A 25,029-nucleotide genomic window follows, 5' to 3' on the forward strand; every position below is an offset into this window, starting at 1 on the left:
TAGATGGAGAGAGCCCAAATTAGAGATCTCCATCAGGTCCCTCCATCAGAGCTTGGGGAACCCTGCAGAAGAGTGGGAGGAAGGAATGTAGGAACCAGAGGGATCAAGGACACCATGAAAACATGGCCCACAGAATCAAATAAGCAGGGCTTGCATAGGATCACAGAGACTGTGGCGAAACCATGGAACCTGCATGGGTCTGCATTAGATCCTCTGCATACATGCTGTGGTTATTTAGCTTGCGGTGTCTGTCTCTTTTGCCTGCTCTTGGCACCCTTTTCTTCCTACTGGGTTGTTTTGTCCAGACTTGATATGAGGATTTGTGCCTAGTTTTATTGTAGCTTGTTAAGACATATTTGGTTGATATCACACTGGGAAGTCTGCTCTCTTCTGGCAAAGCAGTGAATCTGGGGGAAAGAAGATATGAGGGGGCCTAGGAGGAGTGGAAGGAGGGCAGGGTATAGTTGGGATGTACTAGATGAGAGAATACATTTTAAAAAAATATTTGTTTTATTTAAATGTTTATATGTGTCTGTGTTAGTATATGTACACATATGTGTGCTTGGGTGCACATGCCTGTACAGGTGCAATGTTCTGGGCAAGTGAAGAAGCCAGAAGATGTTGGACACCTTGAGCTAGAGTTACAGTCATTTGCAGGACGCCTGGCTTGTTACATGGTGCAGGATCTGAAGTTCAGTCCTCATTATTGCACAATAAACACTCCTAACTTCTTATCCATCTTTCTGTCTTCCTAATATTGAATCTTAGACCCCAGTAAGTGTTGGATGGTGGCAGTTGCAGGATCCCTTGGCCAGTAGACAGAGTCAGGGTGTTCCTGAGGGCTGAGGATGGGGAGCTAGAACCCTCAGATGAGAGCCTCTAGCTCTTTCCTCTCCCATCAGGGGCCAAAGGTCCCAGGCTTCCAGGGATTCAGATGTTCAAGCAGGGACAACAGGAGGAGCCTGGAGTTGAAGAAGGATGCTCAGTGGAAAGACCCCTTAGCCACCAGGGCCTTCTGAATAAAAGAGATGGGGTGCTTGGGTAAAGTAGTCTAATTAAAAATAAATTAAATTTTTCTAGAGGGAAATGAAAATAGTTTTTTTTTTTTACTTAGTTTATTTTCAGAGGAGTAAACATGCCATTTAAAAAATGTTTAACACACTGGATTTCAGACAATGCAAACTGTCTACTATTTGCATATTTGAAAATTACTCTTAAGAGGATTCAACTGTGGGCACTGAAGTTATCATCTAGGTAAGTTTTCTGTGTCAAAATAAGAATACCACTTTTCAGTTTATTGTCTTTCCTTTTGGAGACAAGGTCTCATTGTGCAACTCTAACTGCTCTAGGTCCTGATGTGTAGACCAGGCTTACATTTATAGGTATTATACATAAATGTTTTAATTCTCAGAGAATCTTATGCAACATTTGTTTATGTTAGTGCCTTTGTATTAACAGTCTCCTAGTTCCTCCAGTTATCCATATTTATCAAGTATTTATGGCTGTGCTATGAAAGGTAATACTGGAGTCTACCTCAATAGCCTACTGCTGAATTTTTAGGATCATTATATACTTCTGTGCACATTTAGGAAGTCTATATCACATTTTCTAAGAATAAAACCAAATATGGATTGGGGATGAAACCATAATTACAGAAAATAATTTTGTTCAGTTCTTAGCTGAACTAGTAAGTTAGTTACCTTTGAGTAATTTCTCAGAAAACAATAGGGTTTTTTTTTTTTTTTTCCTCCCTTCTGTTCCTTAGGGAATTAGTGATGCTTCAAAAAGTACATTTCTTTACATTAATTTTACTGTAATGCAAGCCTACAAAATAATTTTGAAATTCCTATTTTTTTTATTGCAAGTTGTAATACAATGATAATGACTTTTGGATAAAAAAAATCAAGTGATTTTTAGAGCAATATTAACATATCTTATTAGTCCTAACTTTTAATTTCTTTCACATTCTAAATGAGAAAAAATTACATTGTCTTAATATCTTAAGATATTAATTAAGACTTTAACCATAAAGCATAGAAACACATGTTAGCATCTTACCTTGGCACACTGCATGTGATTGCAGCCTTCATTCTTCTGTATTGGAGACTTACAGTTCGCACAAGGCTTGGAGTTTGTTAACAACCACAGACAATTGGCAGCATCCTCATAGGCTTCACTGACTCCAACAACTTTGAGATATTGAGCACAAACATAAAAATATATGGTTAAGCACACAACTCCAGGTAGGAGGGAACTAGACTTTGCTTAGTAGGCTGTCCATCCATTGTAGTCATATATTTCTTTTTCCTATTAGTGTCTACAGAAAAGCTTTTTAAAACTGCTTCATTTTCAATAGTGTAAAGAGTTCTGTTCCAAAATTACTCTTAGAAAATCTACTTGATCATTTATCCAGATACTCCATCCTCAGAGCAGGAACTGGCTTTATGGAACCCATTTTCTATGGTGGAATACCTTGTTCAGCCTGGATACAGGGGAGGGGCTTGATCCTGTCCCAACTTGGTATGCCAGAGTTTGTTGACTCCCCAAGGGAGGCCTTATTCCCTCTGAGGAGTGGATGAGGGTGGGAAGGAGCGAAGGTGAGGGAGAGGTGGGAGAAGGGGAGGGATGGGGAACTGGGGTTGGTATGTACGATGGAAAACAATGTTTTTGGGGAAACTGCATAAGATGGAACTAGACTCCCTTAACATAGGTGACAATGGTGCGGCTGGGACAATATATGAGGCTACTGGCAGTGAGTCAAAGATCTAACTCTAATGCACAGGCTGACTTAGTGGAGCCCATTCTATACGGAGAGATACCTTCCCCAGCTAGACATAGGGGTGTGTGTATGGGGGGGGTGGAGAGGTGCCTTAGTCCTGCCTCATTGAGATGGTGGGACAGACTTAGTAGACTTCCTAGGGGAAGCCTTACCCTCTCTGAGGAGCAGATGGGAGATGGGGTATGTGTGGGGGTGAGAAGTGAGGGGAGCGGGAGGAGAGGAGGGAGGGGGAACTGGGATTGGAATGTAAAAATATAAATTAATAAAAAAGGCAAAAATGTTTTGAAATTTCTCTGTAAATCTATACAAATAAACTGGAGAAGAACCAAAAGTTTTTTTTTTTTTTTTTTAAAGGAGTATGTATTGTGTTTAACTATTATATTCAAGAAAATTATAGAAAGAATTATCCTAGATCAAAGGTTCTCAACTTGGGGGTTGAAGGACCCTTTCACAGGAGTCACCTAAGACCATCAGAAAACACGAATTTCTGATGGTTTTAAGAACTGAGGCACTGCTCCTCTATCTGTCTCCAGGTGGGTCTGCCCACATGCAGATACACCCACATACGGGCATACAGAACTGTATTAAAGGGTCACAGCATTCCACAGATTGAGAACCACTGTTTTAAACTATAATTTATTTAGACTTTAATTCTTCTAGACTTTTATTTTATTCAACATGACTATTTTGTCTGCATAGTTGATGCCTGCAGATGTCAGAAGAGAGTGTTGGGTCCCTTGGAACTGGAATTGTAGATGGTTGTGAGCTATATTGTGGGTTTGGGAACCAAATCCAGATCCATTGCAAGAGCAACAAGTATCCTAACCACTGAGCAATCTTTCCAGGCCCTGTTAGTTGCAAACAAAATTATCAGTAATGTTTGCCAGTGGAAAACATTACACACCAACATCTGCTTTGTGAGACAGAGCTTGCTATGCATAGTCCAAATTCAGAATCTGGCCCTTGGCCTCCAGAGTGCTGCAATTTCATAAGAGCACCATTTTTTCCTTCCTTCCTTCCTTTTTTTTTTTTTTTTTTTTTTTTTTTTAAAGAATCTCTGATTATTTCAGATAAACAGATCCAATGGGACATGAGTAAAACTAAACTAACTCTCCCCCCCCTCCAGATTGGCTTCTTTTTATTTACCCATGCTTATAAGAAGTCATCGAGAGAGTTCTGATCGGTCTACTAGGTGGATGTCTTCAACACTGTCTGGCTAGCTAACTCATAGCCCATCGCTGACTCCACTACTTACCCTCCCAGCTCCTCTCCATCCCTACTTTCTGTTACTGTAGCGAGGCTCCTCCACATCTCTTGCCTAGACAACAGGAACACAGGAAACCAACTCTTGTCCCTCCTACTTTCAACAATACTGCCTACACAGTGATCTTTTAAAAATAAGATTCTGCTTAAAATCCTTCATTTGCTTCCTTCCTTGACAAAGGGCTATAAGATACAAATCAAATCACTTTAGTAAGCAGTGTGAAGTCCTTCATGAACTGGCCTATTCACTTGGCAAGCTTCTCCTAGTGACGAGGGATGTGTGGGCCAGTGGGGAAGTGCTTGTCCCACACCAGCTTTATTGTCTTCTTAAATTAATTCACCCTGCCATAATTTGAAATCCATAATACTAAGGAATGCCATAGTTTTCAACTTTTCAAACATTTCATTTTAACTGCTCCCTAGCAATTTAAAAAGTAAGACTAACATTTTGTCTTTCCTGCAAGAATGGCAGGGATCTGTGTAAGTTACTTTTGTTTTTTACCTCTAACTGCACTGCCTTATTTTTTTCTGTAGTAAAAATGATGTCAGGAAAGTCACATAAGAATCACTGTAAGTGGTCATTCACTCACTAAATAGAAGTTACAGTAAGGTTTTAGCTGTACAGTCCAAAGCAGGGGAGACGCCAGACTGTGTTTTAAAAGGAACACTTCCCCAATCTTCACATACAAGACAAAGAAAGGGGACAGAAACTGGGGCTGACTGACCCTTAGGAAGTAGCTCCGGTTGTGGACCTGGGCTGGGCACTAGGGGTAACCTTCAATGGGACCTGGCAGCAGAGAAGGGCAGTCCTTCTGCACCGATCCTGCAAGCTACCGACAGGACAGACGCTGTACCCACAACACCATGGCACAGCAAGGAGCAGCAGCAGCAGCAGTGCGGTGACTGGGTCATGTCAGTTTCTACCCGAGAGAAATTGGTTGTGGGGAGAACTCACATTGTTTGTCAAGGACAGGAATCTGAGAAGGAATTAAGTAAGGCTAGTGTGGCCACGCTGTGTGGAGGCAATGCTGTAAAATCTAAACATATTTAAAACATCTAATTCTTGTTAAAAGAAGGGGCCTTTCTTCTCTTTGCAACATCAACATTATTTTTTGTTTAGAGGCTCTAGCGTATTCTTATGATCTGTATTGTTCATTGTTATGATAAATAAAGCACAAAGCCACTCAAACAAAGCTGCTGTGTGATGTCCATGTGACACACTTTTCTTCCACTCTTGGAGAGAAGGCTCCTTCTAACTGCATTCTAGGGGTTATATGGCGGCAAGTATGAATTGCCCAACTACTTTTACAATAAAACTTCTGGGGAAATGCCTTCTCTCAGTTCTCCGAACCTGCTTTCTGTGCATGCACTTCTTTGAACCCACCCTTCTGAGCACCTGTGATGCCCTCCAGTGAGTTTTCTTACCCCACTGACTTTCAAATCCTTCCACTCTCCTCACTTATATGTCGAAAACACCTTGAACTTGTTTTTTTTTTTTTTTTTTTTAAATAATTTGATGTGTTAGGCTCTTGTGGTAAGAAATATTAGCTTCATGTAATAACATCAAGAGTATAAGAGAATTAGCCTGTTTAGTAGAACCAGAATATATACACAAGCACATTCCTCCTCATGCACTTGTATACAGACACACACACAACACACACAACACACACAACACACACACACACACTCTCTCTCTCTCCCCCTTCCCATGTACGTACGAAAGCTGCTTTTAAAGCTTTATTTCATTTAATGAATATATAAATGACCTGCAAATTTTATAAATTTACCATTTTATATCCACCTCTTCCTCTGATTAAACACAACAGAATCAATTTAGTGCTTTAAAAGACTGTTCAATTCTTTATATGAAATCCTATAAACTGGTTTTTAGTGTATTTCTAATGCTTTTTCTCATTAATTTGTGTTACTTCTTTTGAATTTCACCACTCCAGGAATAGAAAACTGGGCTTACGGGAAAAGACTCATGCACTTACAAATTTGGTAAAAAATGCTTATGAGAGTTGAGTGGGTGGCATATGCCTGAACCTGAGCTACTCAGGAGGCAGAGGCAAGAAGAACACCAGTTTCAAGTCAACCTGGATGAGTTAGTAAAACACTATCTTAAAAATGGTGGTGATTGTTATATTTTTTGGTGTAAGATGCAAAGAAAGGTACTTGTAACACAAAGGAACATGCAAACTTATAGTAACATTTAGTCACACCTTTCTTCTTCACAATGTCTTTTTACATATTTAAAGATTGGAGCTCTCTCCAAAGTAATACAGAGAAACCCTATCTTTTAAAACCAAAAAGATAGGAGCTGTACTTTAGTCATCCACATTAAGCCTCAACTCCATAGATTAATGTAGTGTCCTGTACAGAAACCCTTGAGTGGGATACAAGTGTAGTGAACAAACTCCTAGGCTTTTCTTGGCACTGGGACTTTGGGTACAATCTTGGCTTGCTTTGGTTCCTCTCTGGTAGGTACTTCCTAGGTGGACATTTTTCCTCCTATCCTATCTTCTAACACTCTTCCCATCTTTCTGAATCAAAATCTCATTTGGACAATTCAAAGGAAAACTTTTAATTTGCAGGCCAAAAGAAATAGAACACATTCCATTTGCTAATTTCACACTTTTTTCTTCCTCTTCCCATGCTCAAAAGTATTCTTTCCCAGGCTTACCACTGACCTCTTCTCCCCAGCCAGGGCTCCTACTCTCCTTCCACGGTGGAAACTTATCTGTGGGCCTGGAATAACTAACCCCTTTTTAATATGGTGAGAGACAGCCTTATACTGTCCTGACTGAAACATTACTCCCGGAAGAAGGCAATTCAGGAAGAAGACGAAATTTGTAAGTCTTAGGGAACTCCTAAAAGTTACAAAATTCACAAGGCCCTGTCCCCAAGGTTAAATCACAAGGGACGACAGCAGAAGTGTAGGACACACAACTTTTTAAGTCATCACAAGCTGAGGTGAGGTGAACTGCTCATGACATAGCTGCCTTGGGCCCACCACGCTCATGCAAGTAACCCAATAAACCCAATGGCTCACTAGATTAGACTGGGTGCATATATTTCTCTGTTCTGCCATAGATGTCCTGTCTGGGCTGAATAGACATATGTTTATATCTTCCCAAGAAACGTGATGCATGAATTCTAACTATAAATTCCCCTAATGTAACTCTAATGGAGAAAGTGGAAGTCTTGTATGATGAAAAAAACCTTAAGACACTGAAGAAGAAATCAGAATGGAAAGGTCTCCCTATCTTTACTGATTGGTAGGATTAACATAATAATGGCCATCCCACCAAAAGCATCTCAGATTCAATTCCAACACAATTCTCCACAGATCTTGAAAGGACAATTTTCAGCTTCATATGGAAACAAACCCAGGATAGTTAAAACAATCCCAAATAATAAAAGAACTACTGGAGCTATCACCATGCCCAACCTCAAACCATACTACAGTGCTATAGTAATAAAAACAGTATGGTATTGGCATAAAAACAGAAACAATGATGAGTGCATTTGAATTGAAGACCCAGATATAAATTCACACACCTATAGACACCTGATGTTGACAAGAAAGCAGAAATATATACTGGAAAAAAGACAGCATCTTCAACAAGAAGTGCTGGTCAAACTATGTGAGTGAAGGTTTAGAGTCAAATGAGCTGGTTACACAACAGACTGATTGTTTTCTGGGCAGGGGTCTATTTGCATTCAATAGAGAAGACATTGTCAGACCAAGGGGTGAACCAGTGTGTTTACTGGGGTCACTTATAGGAGCACAGGTGACTCAAAGGCAGCCGCATCACCAGAGAGGTCAGGTAAGCAAGGATGATGACTCTGGAAAGCTACTTTCCCCAACTTCTACTGCATGCGTTAACACTCATCACCTGCCGGTTTCCTGTGGTGGGTTCAAATTCCCCATTTGTGACACTGCTTGGGAAGCTCAGTTGATGTGGCCTTGCGGAGGGGGATGTCACGAGGGCAGGCTTTGAGAACTACGGCCTCACCCTACTCCAGCTCATTTCCTTTGCTTCATGCTTACTGACAAGATGCAAACTCTGAGCTTGTTGCTCCAGCTGCCATGCCTGGTGCCGGCAGACATGCTCCGCCATCATGGACACTTAATCTTTCTGGAACCTTAAACACAAACACACTCTTCCTTCTCTTGCTTGCTCATGGTGCTTTATCACAGCAATAGAAATATAACCTCCCCCAAACTTACTTTACATATCAAACCACATACTTAGGCCATGTTCTGTTTTAGATAAAACAGTACATTAGACCAATTACATCTTGTAGCTCAGCAATCTTCAGGCAACTAGGAAGCATGCTAGATTTCAACAATGACCCTGTGTTTCCTTTAAACTCCACTGTGCATTTGAGGCCACCTGCTCTCAACTACCATCTGCACAGCCCCGTCGCATGTGTAGTACACATGTACTACAGGGCTGCATGTGCAGGCCGTCAGCATGCCATGCTGCTTAACCTTTCCCCTTGATGTGCTTCTGTTCTGCTCCACAGGAAGAGCACTGAGGTGGCTTCAAATATGCATTTTGAGCATCAACTCTGCTGCTCCTCTCCTGACATGATTGACTCCACCCCTGCTTTCCCCACAGCTCAAATATTCTTACACTATCTTGACACTTGAGTGTTAAGAGCATGGATGCTATCTATATTTTCTATTCTAACACAAACAGTACTTAAATATGGAACACATCACTTAAACAAATTACTAACTTTTCTTAGTATTTCTATTGAGCTTGAGGCAAGTACTTCTAGAATTCCACTGGACATCTCCAACCATTTATCCTTCAAGTGACACACATTCGAAATGTCCATATCAAGTGCCATTCTCTTTCCTAGGAAGTAATATCTTTATTTGAATTTGCCAATTCTGATTAATGGTATAATGGTTTACTTTATGACACAAATTAAAAAACCCAACTTCTCAACCACTGGTCTATCCATCCTTCAAGCTACCCTTCTACAGTTAGCAGCTATTCTGATAAAACTAGGTTTAATAAATGCCATGTCCCTGTGTAAATAATGTACTGCATGACTTATTCTATTAAAGAAAAAGTGACATTCCAATGCAATAGACAATATACACCTTAGGGATCTACAATACTGAGGACTAGCCCTTGGGCGATGCGAAGTTCCTTTCCATAATACAAGGCCAAAGATCTCATGGCTGCAGTCTCTCTCCAAGTGACACTTCTGATACAAGCACAAATGTCTATTCCATTCCTTTGCTTCTGCAGAGAAGCCCAAAGTCAGTCCACAGTCCAGGAGAGCCTGTGCTAGTCTTTCTGACTTCAATGTAGCTAGTTGTCATGTTTACTTAACTATATGCTATATAGTAATCGGACAGCTTCTCTTAGTCTCTGCCCTCTCTAATGGCTGATGTCATTTTTATTATGTACTTTGCTCTGAGGTGTAAACTCACATTGTGAACTCTTTTTTTTTTTTTTTTTTTTTTTTCCCTTTGTTTTGGTTTGGAGACAGGGTTTCTCTATGTAGCTTTGTAGACCAGGCTGGCTTCAAGCTCACAGAGATCCTCCCTCCTGCCTCCCAAGTGCTGGGATCAAAGGTGGGCGCCACCACTGCCTGGCTCCAAGTGAATTCTTGGCCCTGATTTGCACTATTTTAAACTAACTCCATTATCTAAAACACTTAAGACCCTCACAAAAATCTTCACTTACATTACTTTAGATAATGGAAATTATTACAAAGAAAATATATTTATTTGTTAAATATGGGAATTGCTATTGGGAAGGATGTAAAAAGGAATCCTTCAGAAATTCAAATCTATTCTGTTACTCAGTTTATGCCTTACGTCCTTCAACCCAAGTGTCAGCTCATCTGTAGAATGGGATTACTAACATCACTTCATATCCTTTCCATGACAGAGCAGAGATAATGTATTTATAGACATTTTAGCATCTGAATCAATTAAGCAGGTATACTGCCTGGTTCTGTGTGTCAACTTGACAGCAGCCAGTCATCAGAGAGGAAGGAGCCTCAGTTGAGGAAATGCCTCCATGAGATGCAGCTGTGGGGCATTTTCTCAACTAGTGACTGATGGGGAAGGGCGCAGCCCATGGTGGGTGGTGCTATCCCTGGGCTGTGGTTCTGGGTTCTATAAGAAAGCAGACAGAGCAAGTCATGGAAAGCAAGCCAGTAAGTAGCATCCTCCATGGCCTCTGTATCAGCTCCTGCCTCTAGGATCTTGGCCTGTTTGAGTTCCTGTCCTGACTTCCTTCAGTGACGGACAGAAATGCTGAAATGTAAGCCTAGTAAATGCTTTCCTTCCCAATTTGCTTTTTGGTCATGTTTTGTCACAGCAAGAGAAAAGCTAACTAAGACAGAATGGCTAACATGGGCTACAGAGACTGAAGTAGCAAACATGGAGGCTGCATGGGTCTGCACCAGGTCCTCTGGCTGTATGTTACGTCAGCTAGTTTGGCATTCTTTTATGGGACTCCTAAAAGTGGGACTGGATGTGACTCTGAATCTTTTGCCTCTTGAGGCTTTTTTCCTCCTACTGGGTTGCCTTGTCTTGCTTCTTTGGTATTAGAGCTTTTGTTTTGCTTTATTGTATTGTGTTTTGTTGTGTCTAGTTATCTCTTGGAAGCCTGCTCCTTTCTGAAGGGAAATCTAGGGGGAAGGCTGAGAAGAGTTGGGGGGGGGGAGGAAACTGTGGTCAGGATGTATTGTATAAGAATCTATTTTCAATAATGAAAAAAAAAAGAAGTTTCAGCTTTAAGTAAATATACAGAATTGTATAGTAGCAAGAAATTAATTTTTCACTGAAAGTTTCAGGGAAGTAAGTTTACTTCTTATTATAGCCCATAAATTTCATACTGTAAAGTACAGAAAAACAAGGTAGCCCACTGAAGGATGAAAACCCTCATGAGAGGGTTAAATGTGATCCTCACTTGCACCTTTGTCTTATTATAAGCAAAGATCTGCCTATGATTCTGCCCTGTATAAACCCATCTCCAAACCATGCTGAACATGGGGCCTCTCGTTAGTAAGTTTGAAAATTCCTCTTATGAGAAATATGGCGTCATCTTTTGAATGACTGTAGGAAATATGTAGCACAGCTATGTAAAATTCCACTTACGTTCCTCTGGCTTCATTTCAGTTATTTTTTGTAGCCAATTTTTCCATGTTTGACAGTCACAAGGCTCATGTGCTTCACCAAGGCACTCCCTAAAAAACAAAACAGAGAAGCCTTTGAAAAACACTATCTGGATAAAAATACATGGATGGTAAATACTAATCCAACTTTGAAATTGAAAAGAACTAGATGAGATGTGAAACATTTTAAAAGTGGAGTTGAAAATGAAATATCAGAGCTAGACAACTCTGTGGTTACACATTTAAAAAATCCACATGGATTATCCAATACATCTAGTCTTGCAGTTTTAGGAGCTATAGGACAACTTTATTAACTGTCCTAATTCCTGCTGCTCAGGTGTGTCTGTCCTTTGTTAATAGCCCTGCTGTTCTCTTAGAGGCTCCTTAGAACAAGCCCACAGATGAAGTAACTCTTGTAGACTGGTCTACCTGTGTCACCCACCTGGGACGCAGCAGCAACCCATTTCCTCAGGCTAGGCCCCACTTCTCAGAGGCGCCACAATGTCCCAAAGCAGTGCATCAGCTTGAGACCACGTGCTCAAACACATGACCTTTATTTTGATAAGGGAAATAAGCCAGTTACAAAAGGATAAAAACGGCAGGCTTTCTTTGCTATTAAATGTGGAGTAGGCTAATTCACAGAGACTGAAAACAGAACATTATCACTGGCTGTTGGGGAGAGGAAGAGGGAGAACCGCAGGGTCTCTGGGGGTCATGAAAAGGTAGAGGTGGTAGTGGCACCTAGTGGCAATTTAACAGATACTCAAAAAAGCTGGGTTGTGTAGAGACAGAAGAGCATGTGTTACATCCTTTCAAGTGTAGCCTACTATCTGTGCTAAGTGCAAACTTTCACTAGGCACCTGTACTGGCACACAGAAGGAAGGAATGCATGCATGCTATTAGCTATGCTTGAGAATTCCTGTGGGAATATACACAAACAAAGTTCACTTGTTAATTATAACTCAAGAAATCAGGAAAAAAAATCCTAGGATGAAAAAAAAAAGTTATACATCTTCAGCAACTAAAGGAAATGAATGAAACCAATAAAAATAAATCTTACAGCCCTGGAGATTAAGAAGAAGCAATACTAATATGTTGGTCCTGCTGTCAGAATATATTTTGAAAGGAAAAAGAAAATCATGTAGGAAAATCCTAATGCTGCCAAATAGAATCTAAAAAGCCGAACAAGACTTCTTTAAAAGGTTGTGGCTGCTTATGGATGTGCACAGCTCTCTAAGATTGTGTGGCATTAGACAGCAACAAAATGCCTTCCTGACCAGAGTCTCGCAGACACAGGCTTGCTGTTACTGCTATAGGCACCAGCCCAATCAGCTACATTTCCAGTGTGTGAAGCCAGCTTGGTAGTTCCTATGAACACAGAGAGTGGGTGTAAAAGAGCCACTTGCAAGAAGCTTTAGCAAGGACTGCAAAGCAGAAAGCGAGCTGTGGGCTGCTGTTCAATGCTATCTTTGTGTACTACATCATCTGAGAAAAGTGGTTTGGACTTCCAAGTACTATAATAAGGGCTGCTAGATAGATTAGCTGGGTGATAATCTAGATTGCTCATGTAGTCCTGCTGATAACATAATGCTAAATTCTTTTAAGAATTTTTTTGTTCTCCTGAGATGTGGTTTTGTTGTATAAAGTGGCTGGCTTCAGACCTTTAATCCTTCTGTCTCAGCCTCCTAAGTTTACAAGGAAGCATGACCACACCTTAACTCCTAAAATTTAATCGGTGACTACTATCTGGTATCTATTGAAACTGTATCTCAAGATGTTCATAGAAGAACATGGTGTGGAGGATCTTGACTAGAGCTATCAATGAAATCGATCTACTGAGGTTATAAAGAAAAATGTGGGTGTGTGGAGTCCTCACCCCGGATGCTAACCTAACATCAACAAACAAGATGTGTCCATGTGTACAACTGCTGGTAGGAATATAAAGTGGCTGCAAAAGGAAAAGCTTCCTACTCCTTTCAAACTTTATCACTTGATGAAAAAATTTCTATCAAGAAGTTAGAAATTTCAGTTATATGTAATTATAGAAGTTTAGTAATCACAAATACCATGTGAATTAAGTAAGAACCATCATTTTGATAGTTATTTGCTTTAGTTAGAATTCTGAGTCTTGAAAGCAATGTTCTAAATAACTGCATGTATGCTTGTGTATGTGTGTGGTTCTCCCTCCCTCCCTCCCTCCCTCCCTCCCTCCCTCCCTCCCTCCCTCCCTCCCTCCCTCCCTCCCTCCCTCCCAGAATCCCCCTTCTTTGGCTTGCCCAATGCTGATTTACAGGTGCACACCACCACTGCTGGCTTTTTATTTGGTGTTGAGTATGAACATAGGTCCTAATGTTTGTGAAGCAAACAAACCCTTTTCTCAGGGAGCCAGCTCACTAGCCTCTGAACTAATTTTCATAAGAACTCTTTGATATTGGTATCACCTACCCCTTTCACAGGGATCACCTAAGACCATCAGAAAACACATTAGTCCCAATGGTCTTGGGAATTGGGACACTGCTCCTCTCTTGGTCTCCAGGCAGGTTCACCCACATGCAGATGAACCCACACAGGAGTACCTGGAACTATATTAAGGGGTTGCAATTAGGAAGGTTGAGAACCACTGTAACAGAGGATGCTTGTTTATCACAGAACCACATTGTGAGGCATTGGCAGAGTTAAGGCTCAAATGCAGACTCTTAGGATATCAATATATACTTTACTGAGTGAAATTCATTAAGTTGAACTTTCAAGAGTTATTTGGATATGCTGTTCTGTAAAGAATATTTACAATATTTTAGAATGATTTAGATTTGTCAAATAAAGAACCTTACTTCTTATTTCCTGGTTGTAAAGACCTGGGAAATGCTGCTAGTCATCAGGACTCTAGACATTTAACAGTCAGATATTGCCAATCAGGAAAACCCATTCTAATTTAGGGGACTGATTGTACAAGAGAATTAAATGTATTATTTTATCCCCCCCACAAAGTTATAAATGGATAACTTTATTTTATTCGGAGGACTTTTAAAGATTCTCTCTACTATGAAGTATCTAGAGAGAAAGATGAGTCATAAACTACTCTTTACTATAATTAAGATTCACAGTCCTAGGTATGACAGCCTGGGTCTGCAATCTCAGTAACAAATATCCATTGTTACACAATGTTAATATTTAGAGTATCTTCCCTGCAACATCATTTAATCTTTCTTTTGTGGGTACTGTGCTTGGAACCCAGGACCTCCTGCATAGTAGTTAAATGGTCTACCACTCAGTTACACCTTCCAGCCCTTCCCAGTAAACGTGAGCAAATTACTCTAAGGTGGGTTTCGCTGTCTATTGACTTACAGGAGAACCTCCTAAGTGAGCTTCCAGATTCATGTGAAAAAGCCTGTTATTCAACTTATGGCCATTCTGGAGCAAGACAAGATGATTAGTACACCATGATAAATCTTAGCTCCGGTCTTGATAAATGTGGATACTGGTGGCCAAGAAATATCTCTGACAATGAATCTTTAAATGTTTCACCTAAGATAAGACAGACTCTGCTAGTTCAGAGTTCAGAGAAGATATGCACTGGTATATTCAATCTAATACAATAGAAAACAGGGGGACCAGTCAGTCACTGGTTAAAGTCATTATCCTTCCAGTTTGTGTGTACCACCTAGAGGTGATTTCACGCAGATAACAAAAACTCTAACTAGGTTAAGGAGAGAAAGCATTCTAGGTTCAATTATTTTGTGTTTTCTGTTTGTTTTGTTTGGCTCATCACTGGAAAACTTTCTGAGGTTCAAAAGGTAAAGTACTTGCTGCATGACCATGAACTGATTCAGCTCCCTAACCCATGTAAAGTCCAGGTGAGGAAACACACAACTGTGATACCAGTGCTGGGCGGTGGAGACAGGAGGATTATGGATTTGCTGGCCAGTCTAAACAAAAGATGAGCTCCTGGCTCAGTGAGAGATCCTGTCTCAAAACTCAGGATAGAGGACACGACAGATGTTTTGGTGGTTAAAAGTACTTACTATTCTTCAGAGGATCTGGGTGCAGTTCCCAGAAGCCACATTAGGTGGCTACAAATGCCCATTACTCCAGTTGCAAGGGGCCTGATTACATTTTTCTCAACTCCCCAGGCACAAGGTATGCATGTGGTGCACATACGTGCACACAGATGCTCCCACATAACATAAGACTAAATGCATGTTTTTAAAAAGGTAGAGAGCTCTGCACACACAGAGACGGGTCCAAGTGCATACATGCACACACAGCACAGAAGATGGTTTAGTAACTACTGAGGGGAAAGAGGGGCAAAAGCAGTCACAAGCCTTTACTTTGTACAGTTCTCTCTTGCTTAGCTTCCTTTCACAAGACATTTTGTTTCTTAGTGGAATAAGATAAGGAAAACAGGGTTGTCTGTCAGTGTTCATAGTGCTGGGGTTCAGAAAACTATATAGTGATCACATAGTTGAATAAGTATCAAAACTGAAAGGCAACTAGACTAAATAACTTAAACTTTGAGTTCCTCCTTCATAAAATCTAATTTCATTTCATTCAAGTCCCTTCCCCTCAGGCCTATGTCTAGAAAATGATGTTTCAATATGTGAAGTTCTCTGCTGTCCTTCTGCATAAGAGAGAGCAAATGACTGTCAAATGTGACCTAAATCCGTGTGGCCTTTCACAGATCCCAGACTGGGATGTAATTCAAACCAGAGCCTGAGATCTCAGCATGCCATCTCCAGTGGATCTTGGTCATTACCAGCCTGATATTTTTGGGCAACAGAAAAACAAAACAAAACAAAAACCCAAACCAGTACAGTTTTCTAAATGTGGGCAAATTTACCATTTATAGCCGTGTGTGTGTGTGTGTGTGTGTGTGTGTGTGTGTGTGTGTGTGTGTGTGTGTGTGTGTGTGGTTTTAAAGTATGACTTACCCTCAAAAAGATCTATTTATTCTAGATCAAAACAAGCTTATTACATGGAGCATAAAAAGAGAATATAGATGCTAGGCATTGATAGCACATGTCTTTAATCCCAGTACTTGGGAGGCAGAGGCAGGCGGATCTCTGTGAGTTCGAGACCAGCCTATTCTACAAGAGCTAGTTCCAGGACAGGCTCCAAAGCTACATAGAGAAACCTTGTCTCAAAAAAAGAATGTAGAAGAATACAAGGAGGTAAATGTTCCAACTGCATGGTACAAAGACAAATCTAGTAAAAGCAAGGCCATAGAAACCACAGAGCTTTGGGTAAAGTTAGTCATTTTACCCCCTCAAAACTTTACCTTTGTGATCTCCCAGAAAATACTGTATTTAAATGTTTTCTAGGCATTTAATTTGATTTCCTTCCTTGTAGTGATTGCACTATACAATCCAGCATCTTTTAGCCAGGATTCTTCAACTGAACCAAAGGCCACACAAAATAATTTATGAGATAAGTTTTCTAAATTTTCCCAGGAATGGAGTACAATTGGTACCATCCTAGCAGCATAGGAGGGATATAATGGGTGCCCTTGTGGATAAGAGCTTAATTTTCTCAAGAGATCTCATAGTGACTTAGAGAAAAATAAAATCCTTTATTATTTAATACTCATAGTTTTCAGTAAAACTGGTTGACATCCATCTAAATTCTATTCATCTGTGGAAAATAATGCTCATTTGCATTTATTATCTAATTTTTATGCTATAGTTCCACTTCATGTTTTGTATTGGTGAGGTAGAGTCAGTAACACACTAAATAATAAAAAAATGTCAACATGTAAAGATTAAAAGAATTTCTTTAAAATATTTTGAACAATTACCTTTAAGGCACATGAATAGAATATTGTTGGTATGTTAACTTGTTCAGTCTGATTTAACCAGAAAAGCAGTAATATGGTATTGTTTTAATTACTATATCCAAACTCTAGTAAGCAAACTTTTTCTGTAAAGGGTGAAACAGTAACTATTTTAAAGAACTGTGTACCAGTGGTCTTTGTGGCAATAGTTCAAACCTGCTGTTACAGTTCCAAAACAGACAACACAGACAATACATAAATAAACCTGCAGGAAAGAAAGGGTACAGCTGTGTTCCAATAAAATCTCACTATTGAAATTAGGTCTACATAGTAATTTGCTGACTCTGACCTGCTGGTAGGGGCAGCTCTGTTACTGTGCCTTGTTACAGTTAGCAGTGCTATCATCAGACCACAACTTGAAGACTAGAGCTTTTATCTTAAAATTTCAAGTGTTTAAGCTCAGTAGGTAAAGGCACTTGCTCCCAAGTCTGACAACCTAAATTTGATGCCTGAAACTCAGAAGGTGCAAGGGAAGACCTGTCCTCTGACCTTACATGTGCTCTTTGACACTCAGATATCCATATACATACATAATACATACATACAAATAAATTAATTAAAAAAACTAACACATATATTTACACAATATGTGATATTCTGAAAATAGATAAAAGGCAGAATCTTTTTCTCATCACCAAATTAAATAAAACCACTAATTGCATCTACTTGGAATAAATAAGAATGCTGATTACTGACAAACATAAAATTAAATGAGCATGATGAGTTACTGTATTCTTTGCTGTATTAATTATCAGCTCAACCTTATTCAGCACTTAAGAAGCACTAGAAACTAAGTAAAATCGAAGCTATGTACAGTTCTAAGTTCTTAACAAGGATCACACCTTACAGTCACCTGAGAACTCATTTTGGGAGAGCCTCTCTTAAAAAACAGACATGTTTAAGTCCAGGATGGAAATCTGGAAAAGACTGCTTGGTAACTCTAACCACCCTTGGCGTACAATGGTTGTCAAAGACTTATAGTTTGTGAAGAGATGAAACTATGAACATTTTCCAGTCCACGATCATCAATTTTTCGTTGTAGATTAAGTAAATGGGCTCTGGAAGCGACAGTGGGTTCCCGCCTTCACTTCTGCCACATTAGTTGTAGAACATCAAGAAATGTCTCTAGGACTGAATTTCCTTATGGATAATGTGGATGTAACAGCATCCAATTCACAGCATTGGGTAAAAACATATAATCACATTAAAAAGACTTGGCATGGTGCAAACATCAAGCCCATGATAGTTATGATTAAGTATTACTAGGAATAGTATCAAGTACACTGCATTTTATATAAAATATATACTAAGAATGAACGAAACTATTAAGGACAGTATCAAGAACACTGCATTTTATATATCCAATTTAAGGTTCAAAGTTTTTACAAACTACCAGCACAGGGTGTGGCAGCTCTGGCCTGTTTTATACTAACCAGCAGAAGAGGTGTCCTTTGCCGCAGTCCACAGCAGGGGCTCTTAGCAAGGGGAAGCTGAGGGTGTCAGTTCCAGAGGGATTTGACCCCTGTTTTGTCAGTCTGACTGCTCTTTCACAGCCTGCAGTAGGACACCATTTAATGGCAGGATTATTTTCAACAAAGGCCTGTTTGAAAATCATAGTAAGAAGAAAAACAAAGGAAACTATTTTAGCTGCAAATTCTAAACAGAGTGTATGTCCACAGTGACTCAAAGCAAGTAAAAGAATGAAATCAAACATAAGAGTTCAGCTTTAAAAGAAATACTAAAAACAGTACCCAAAATACTTCAGAAGCAAAATTGTGGCGTTTAACTTAGTGACAGAAGGATTTCCAAAGAAGGATTTCTTTAATCTAAAAACTAGGTAAATGATAATAAAGTAAAAATGTAACTATCTGCATAAAAAAGTGTTTAATATATGAATGGTTTGTTGCATAGTGTGCTACTTTTTTGATTACATGCAAGCAGAAATGTGTGCTATATTTTAATACTAAGTTTCTAAATGTCATCTTGAGAAATATATAAAAATCAGTATTATAATATTTTTTACATAAAAGAGGTAGGACATAATTTTTTTAAGGTTACATAATAGCATCTAGAGTAAGAAAAATCTATATAAAGTAATTGAACTAGAAGTTTTAAGTTACATACACAAAAAGTAGTTTGCATGTTTCCCATTAACTCCTAAATGAAAATAGGGAAAAAGACAAAAATTATACTTTATTGTATTAAATATTATTTGGAATAAGACGTTATTAATTTCCAAGTTAAATTTTTTTTTTCTAAATGTTCCTCTCAGGAACACAAAATATTGTTGGGGAAAGAGTAGGTACTATGTACTTTAAACATTATTTTCAACACAGTTATAAAAAAGGGACAGCTCTTTTGTGTGTGAGGGGTTAACTTTCATTTGGCCCTTTATACTTATAAAATTCTGCTTTGGCTCAAAGTTTTAATTAATATTACTGTTCACATATGCACTTTTCTGGAATATAAATTATAAAAATAAAATACAGGCTTAATAAATTGGTACCACACCTTAATATCGAACTGTAGGTAGCGTTTGTCCATCTCCTTAGAAACTACGCTTTCTATAATATCTACAGGCACAAGTTGAAAGCACTCATATGCAGGGCAGAAAATATTATGAGCTTCACCTTCTTGAATTTTCAGATTTAAAAACCTGTTAAAATATCAACGGACAGAAACATGGGAGAGAATGGAAGCTTTTGTACATCCTAACAACTTTTTTCTTTTTGATGAATTTTCTCTACAGTGCAATGGTACATGCTTAACATGCACCAGGAACTGCATTTCTTACCCAGTCCTCACTCTATGCTAGAGCTGCACACAGTAACTGTGCACTTAAAAGGCTGAGGCTCGACAGAGGCCTTCAAGTTTGTACTACATTAAAGAGTGAAAACCTCTATCAAAAAACTAAAAAACCCAGACCAATTGCAATCAAGCCAAATAACAAAGCACACCAATAAAACACGGATTATCAACTTCAAGTCTTTAAAGAAAGAAATTAAAGAGGATATCAGAAAATGGAAAGATCTCCCATGCTCTTGGATAGGTAGGCTCAACATAGTAAAAATGGCAATCTTGCCAAAAGCAATCTATAGATTCAATTCAATCCCCATCAAAATCCCAGCACATTTCTTCACAGACCTTAAGAGGACAATATTCAACTTTACATGGAAAAAAACCAAAGACCCAGGATAGCCAACCTGTACAACCCTGTACAATAAAAGAATTTCCAGAGGCATCACCATCCCTGACTTCAAGCTCTGTTATAGAGCTATAGTCCCGAAAGCAGCTTGGTACTGGCACAAAAACAGACACGTAGACCAATGGAATCAAATAGAAGACCCTGATATTAATACACACACCTATTAACACCCGATTTTTGACAACGAAGCTAAAATTATACAATGGAAAAAAGAAAGCATCTTCAACAAATGGTGCTGGCAATAATTGGATGCTGTGCAGATAGATCCACATCTATCACCATGCACAAAACCTAAGTCCAAATGCATCAAAGACTTTTACATAAATTCAGCCATGATGAACCTTAGAAGAGAAAGTAGGAGGTACCCTTGAACAAATTAGTACAGGAGACTGCTTCCTTAACATAAGGCCATTAGCACAGACACTGAGATTGACAATAAATCCTGAAACTGAGAAGCTTCTGTAAGGCAAAGGACACAGTCAACAAGATAAAACAGCAATCCACAGAATGGGAAAAGATCGTCACCAACCCCACATCTAACAGAGTGCTGATCTCCAAAATACACAAATAACTCAAGAATCTAGTCACCAAAACACCAAATAATCCAATTAAAAAGTGGGGTGCAGAAATAAAGAATTCTCAATAGAGGAATCTAAAATGGCTGAAAAACACTTAAGAAAGTGCTGAACATCCTTATCCATCAGGAAATGCAAATCAAAACAACTCTGAGATACCAGAATGGCTAAAATCAAAAACACCAAAGGCAGTTTATGATGGAGAAGATGTGGAGAAAGGAGAACACTCCTCCATTGCTATTGGGAGTGCAAAGTTGTACAGCCACTTTGGAAATCAGTATGGCGGTTCCTCAGGAAAATGGGAATTAGTCTACCTCAAGATCTAGCAATTCCACTCTTAAGCATATACCCAAAGGATGCACATTCATACAACAAGGACATCTGTTCAACTATGTTCATAGCAGCATTATTTGTAATAGTCAGAACCTGGAAGCAACCTAGATGCCCCACAACTGAAGAATGGATAAAGAAAATGTGGTACATTTACACAATGGAGTACACTTTAGCGGAGGGAAAAATGCAATCTTGAAATTCATAGGCAAATGGATGGAACTAGAAGAAACCATTCTGGGTGAGGTAACCCAGACACTGAAAGACAAGCATGGTATGTGTATGTACTCACTCCTAAATGGATATTAGACATAGAGTAAAGGAATACCAGCCTACAATCTACAACCCCAGAGAAGGTAGGAAACAAGGAGAAAACTAAGAGAGACATATAGATGATCCCCTGAAGAAAGGGACAAGAGCTCCAGAGCAAATTGGGAGCACATGGGGAGGAGAGGGAGTGAGGGAGGAGAAAGAGGATGGGAATAGGGGAAGGGAGTATAGAGCATGAGGGATCAGGAAGGTCGGTCAAGTTGGGGGGAGGAACAGATAAGGAGAGCAAGGAAAGAGATACCTTGAAAGATACCATCATTGACATACCAAGAAACCTCACACTAAGGAAATGTCTAGGGATCCACAATGATGACCCCAACTAAGAATCTTAGTAATAGTGGAAAGGCTACCTTAAACGCCCTTCCTCGATAATGAGATAGATGACTATTTTAAATGCCATCCTAAAGCCTTCATCTAGTAGTTGATGGAAGCAGAAGCAGACACCCACAGCTAAACATTGAGCTGAACTCCTGGAATCTAGTTGTAGACAGGGAGGAGTGATGAGGAAAGGGGTCAAGACCAAGTTGGAGAAACCCACAGAAACAGCTGACCTGAGCAGGTGGGAGCTCAGGGACCCTAGTCTGACAGCTGGGGACCAGCATAGGATCTAACCAGGCCACCTGAACGTGGATGTCAGTTGCAGGGCCTGAGCAATCCATGGGGCCTCTGTGTACAAATAGGCTTTGGGAGCCCATTCCCTATGAGGTATACTCTCTCAGCCTAGATACAGGGGAGAGGGCCTAGGTCTTGCCTCAAATGACATGAAAGACTTTGAGGATCCTCCATGGGAGGCCGTACTCTCCCTGGGGAGTGGATTCAGGGTTAGGATGGTATGGGAGGGTGGAAGGGAGAGGGAACTGGGACAGTAAGATTGTCTAGTCTATCTTTAAAATCTAAAACAAAACCAGGTATACTGATTTATTCTGACTTTTCAAAAAGTAGTTTCTTCCCTCCAAATGAAGTCTTGGTTCACACTGTTGCAGAAAATATAAAAGTACAACAAATAAAACCAGTATACAGAGGCAGGGGAAGGGGAAGGGGTGTGACAAGAGAGGCAGAAGAGGTGTTCAGGAGAAACATTATGTTTTCAATGCATGTACGTTTGTGTGCAGGCACACATAAGTGTGGGAGCACATGTGTGCTTGTGTATGTGTGCGTGTAGGTCAGATGACCTCTGGTGTCATCCTAGAAACACCTCCTTTGAGATAGTCTCCCACTGCCATGGAACTAGAGTGCTGATTTAAAGTTAAGGCTAGACTTTCTGGCCAAGGAGCCCAAGGGTTCAGACTTTCTACCTCTACAGCAATGGGACTACATAAGTGCATGTTACTATGCCTGATGATTCTGTGTGTGTTCTAGGGATGGAGCTTGGTTTCCCATGCTTGGGCAACCACTTTACTTACAAGCTATTTCTCTACCCCAAAGAGTAAATTGGGGAAGCTAACAGAGTTACTCATTATCTTGACTGTGGTGATTATTTCATGGTGTATAGCTATGTCTCCATTTATGAACTGATTTAGTTTAAATGTACAGATTGACAATATTTCAACTGCACCACAGCAAAAGTGTAAAACAAGGAAATCTAAAACCGAAAACAAATGAAGAAAACCTTTCAGGCCTTTGCTTTCTCATCCATGCAATGCTCCCCAGAGCCCTACACTGGTATAAATATTCCATGAAAAAATATGAAAGATTTTCTTAGATACTTATGACATACTTTGCTTCAATCATCAAATAATTTTGTGACTTGAGACACTAAGATACTGTATTCCTCATTTATATGGATTTGTTTCAAAAGCTATCTCAAAAAGTTCGACTATAAAGTTAACACATAATGAGAATGTAGACATCTAAGAAAGGTAATAAAGAGGAAATGAGAGAAGGTCATGAAAAGCAAAATAAAATTTCCATTGTAATACACACCCAATCTTTAACATAGGCAGTTGACTTCAGAATAACAAGAAAGGATTTCAAATATTTGCATTCTTACAGATTTTCAGCGCTATCTATTTGCTTTAAAAAGTTCAGAGACCTCCTGGCATTGGTGGCACACACCTTTAATCCCAGCACTGGGGAAGCAGAGGCAGGAGGATCTCTGTGAGTTCAAGGCCAGCCTGGTCTACAGAACAAGTTCCAGGACAGGTTCCAAAGCAATACAGTGAAACCCTGTCTCAAAAAGCCAAAAATAAAAATTACATAAATAAAAAGTTCAGAGATCAGAAATGCTAAAAATCGTTCGGATATAAGACAGAAGCTGATTCTTGATATTTAGGTTACATCTGAAATTTATATTATGTGTAATGTAAGTAAAAAACAAATGTACTTTCTTTGATGTCAAAGAGGAAAAACAAAAATATTCCTTATAATAAAGCATACTATGTTGCAGTATAACTCAGAAACCAATATAAATAATCCATACTATTAAATACTGTAAGCAATTTGATCACGAAACCAAAGGTGCTATCATGTAGTAAGAGATGAATAAGCTGTTTATATACTCACGACTCCCAACATCCTCTACAAAAATCATGTCCACAGGGCATGTCCACTGGATCTTCAAATACAGAAATACTGCACATACAAATGTCACACTGGAGATGTACAAGAAAAGTGACTTAACAGGGTCATACTCTGAAGACAAGCAATACGTTCATTTTGTTCAATAGTTTAACGACAAAAAATATACAGTAATCATACATCTTAAAAGTTAAATGTCTTGAGCCAGATGTGGTGGTGCGTGCCTTTAATCCCATCTCTGTGAGTTTGAGGTCAGCCTGGTCTACAAAGGTACACAGAGAAACCCTGTTTAGAAAAACAAAACATACTAACTAAAACAAAAAAAACAAAGTTAAATCTCTTTCTTGTAGGAGGAAGGGAGGGAGGGAAAACTGTGATTTGAATGTAAAATGAAATAAAAAAAAATTAAATGTCTCCAACATACAAAGTCGGTAAAGAGTGCCTACCTAGCTTGGACTGAATAATAAATATCATGACTGCCCTTTTTTCATATGGGTTATGGCATTTAGTGTCTTAATGCAAAAACCAAGCTAAGTTTAGCTATTAATCAGCAGTGCACATCAGGAAAGGGAAACACAAGAAAAAACTCATTAGTGTCTGCTCAGGTCAAGGTCACACGGGTGGGCACTACAAAGCAGCCACTTCAGCGTGTGTCTTTCACTCTATGCTTGCTGTGGGAACAAGGAAACAGAACAACGTTGTGCTTTGACACACCGCTTCAGAACTTTTAAGACTGGCAACTTGGGCTAGGGAATGTGGCTCAGGGGTACAGCACTTGCCTGGCAGGGTTGAGCACCCAAGTTCAAATGGTCCCTACACAAGACACAGGGTGTTTTCATATTTATTACAAACTTTGAGTGGGTAAGCCACTCAAGAAACTTTATGTCCTGCACAGCACACCATCTGTGTGCTGTTTACTCACACACAGGCAGTACTGTTCCATGTTAAAGGAGAAGCATTTACTAAGGAAACTCACTGAATGGCCAACTCAGAAGCTTTAGTAGACAAGTGCATGACCATAAAAACATATTGCTAATGCTTCAAA

General features: G+C 39.5%; 1 protein-coding gene across 3 annotated transcripts in view; it reads right to left on the bottom strand.

The window, feature by feature from the left end:
* The window catches only part of Ankib1 (ankyrin repeat and IBR domain containing 1), a 101,198-nt gene that overhangs the window by 16,242 nt on the left and 59,927 nt on the right, over positions 1-25,029 (bottom strand). For all 3 annotated transcript variants that reach the window (XM_051177201.1, XM_051177198.1, XM_051177200.1), the window contains exons 7-11: positions 23,970-24,058; positions 19,539-19,683; positions 18,461-18,627; positions 11,184-11,272; positions 2,059-2,189 (exon numbers count right to left, since the gene is read on the bottom strand). In XM_051177201.1, the coding sequence (XP_051033158.1) occupies positions 2,059-2,189; positions 11,184-11,272; positions 18,461-18,627; positions 19,539-19,683; positions 23,970-24,058 (621 nt within the window). The remainder of the gene's footprint in view (positions 1-2,058; positions 2,190-11,183; positions 11,273-18,460; positions 18,628-19,538; positions 19,684-23,969; positions 24,059-25,029) is intronic.

Source organism: Phodopus roborovskii, unplaced genomic scaffold (genome assembly GCF_943737965.1).
Source record: "Phodopus roborovskii unplaced genomic scaffold, PHOROB, whole genome shotgun sequence".
Taxonomy (NCBI): domain Eukaryota; kingdom Metazoa; phylum Chordata; class Mammalia; order Rodentia; family Cricetidae; genus Phodopus; species Phodopus roborovskii.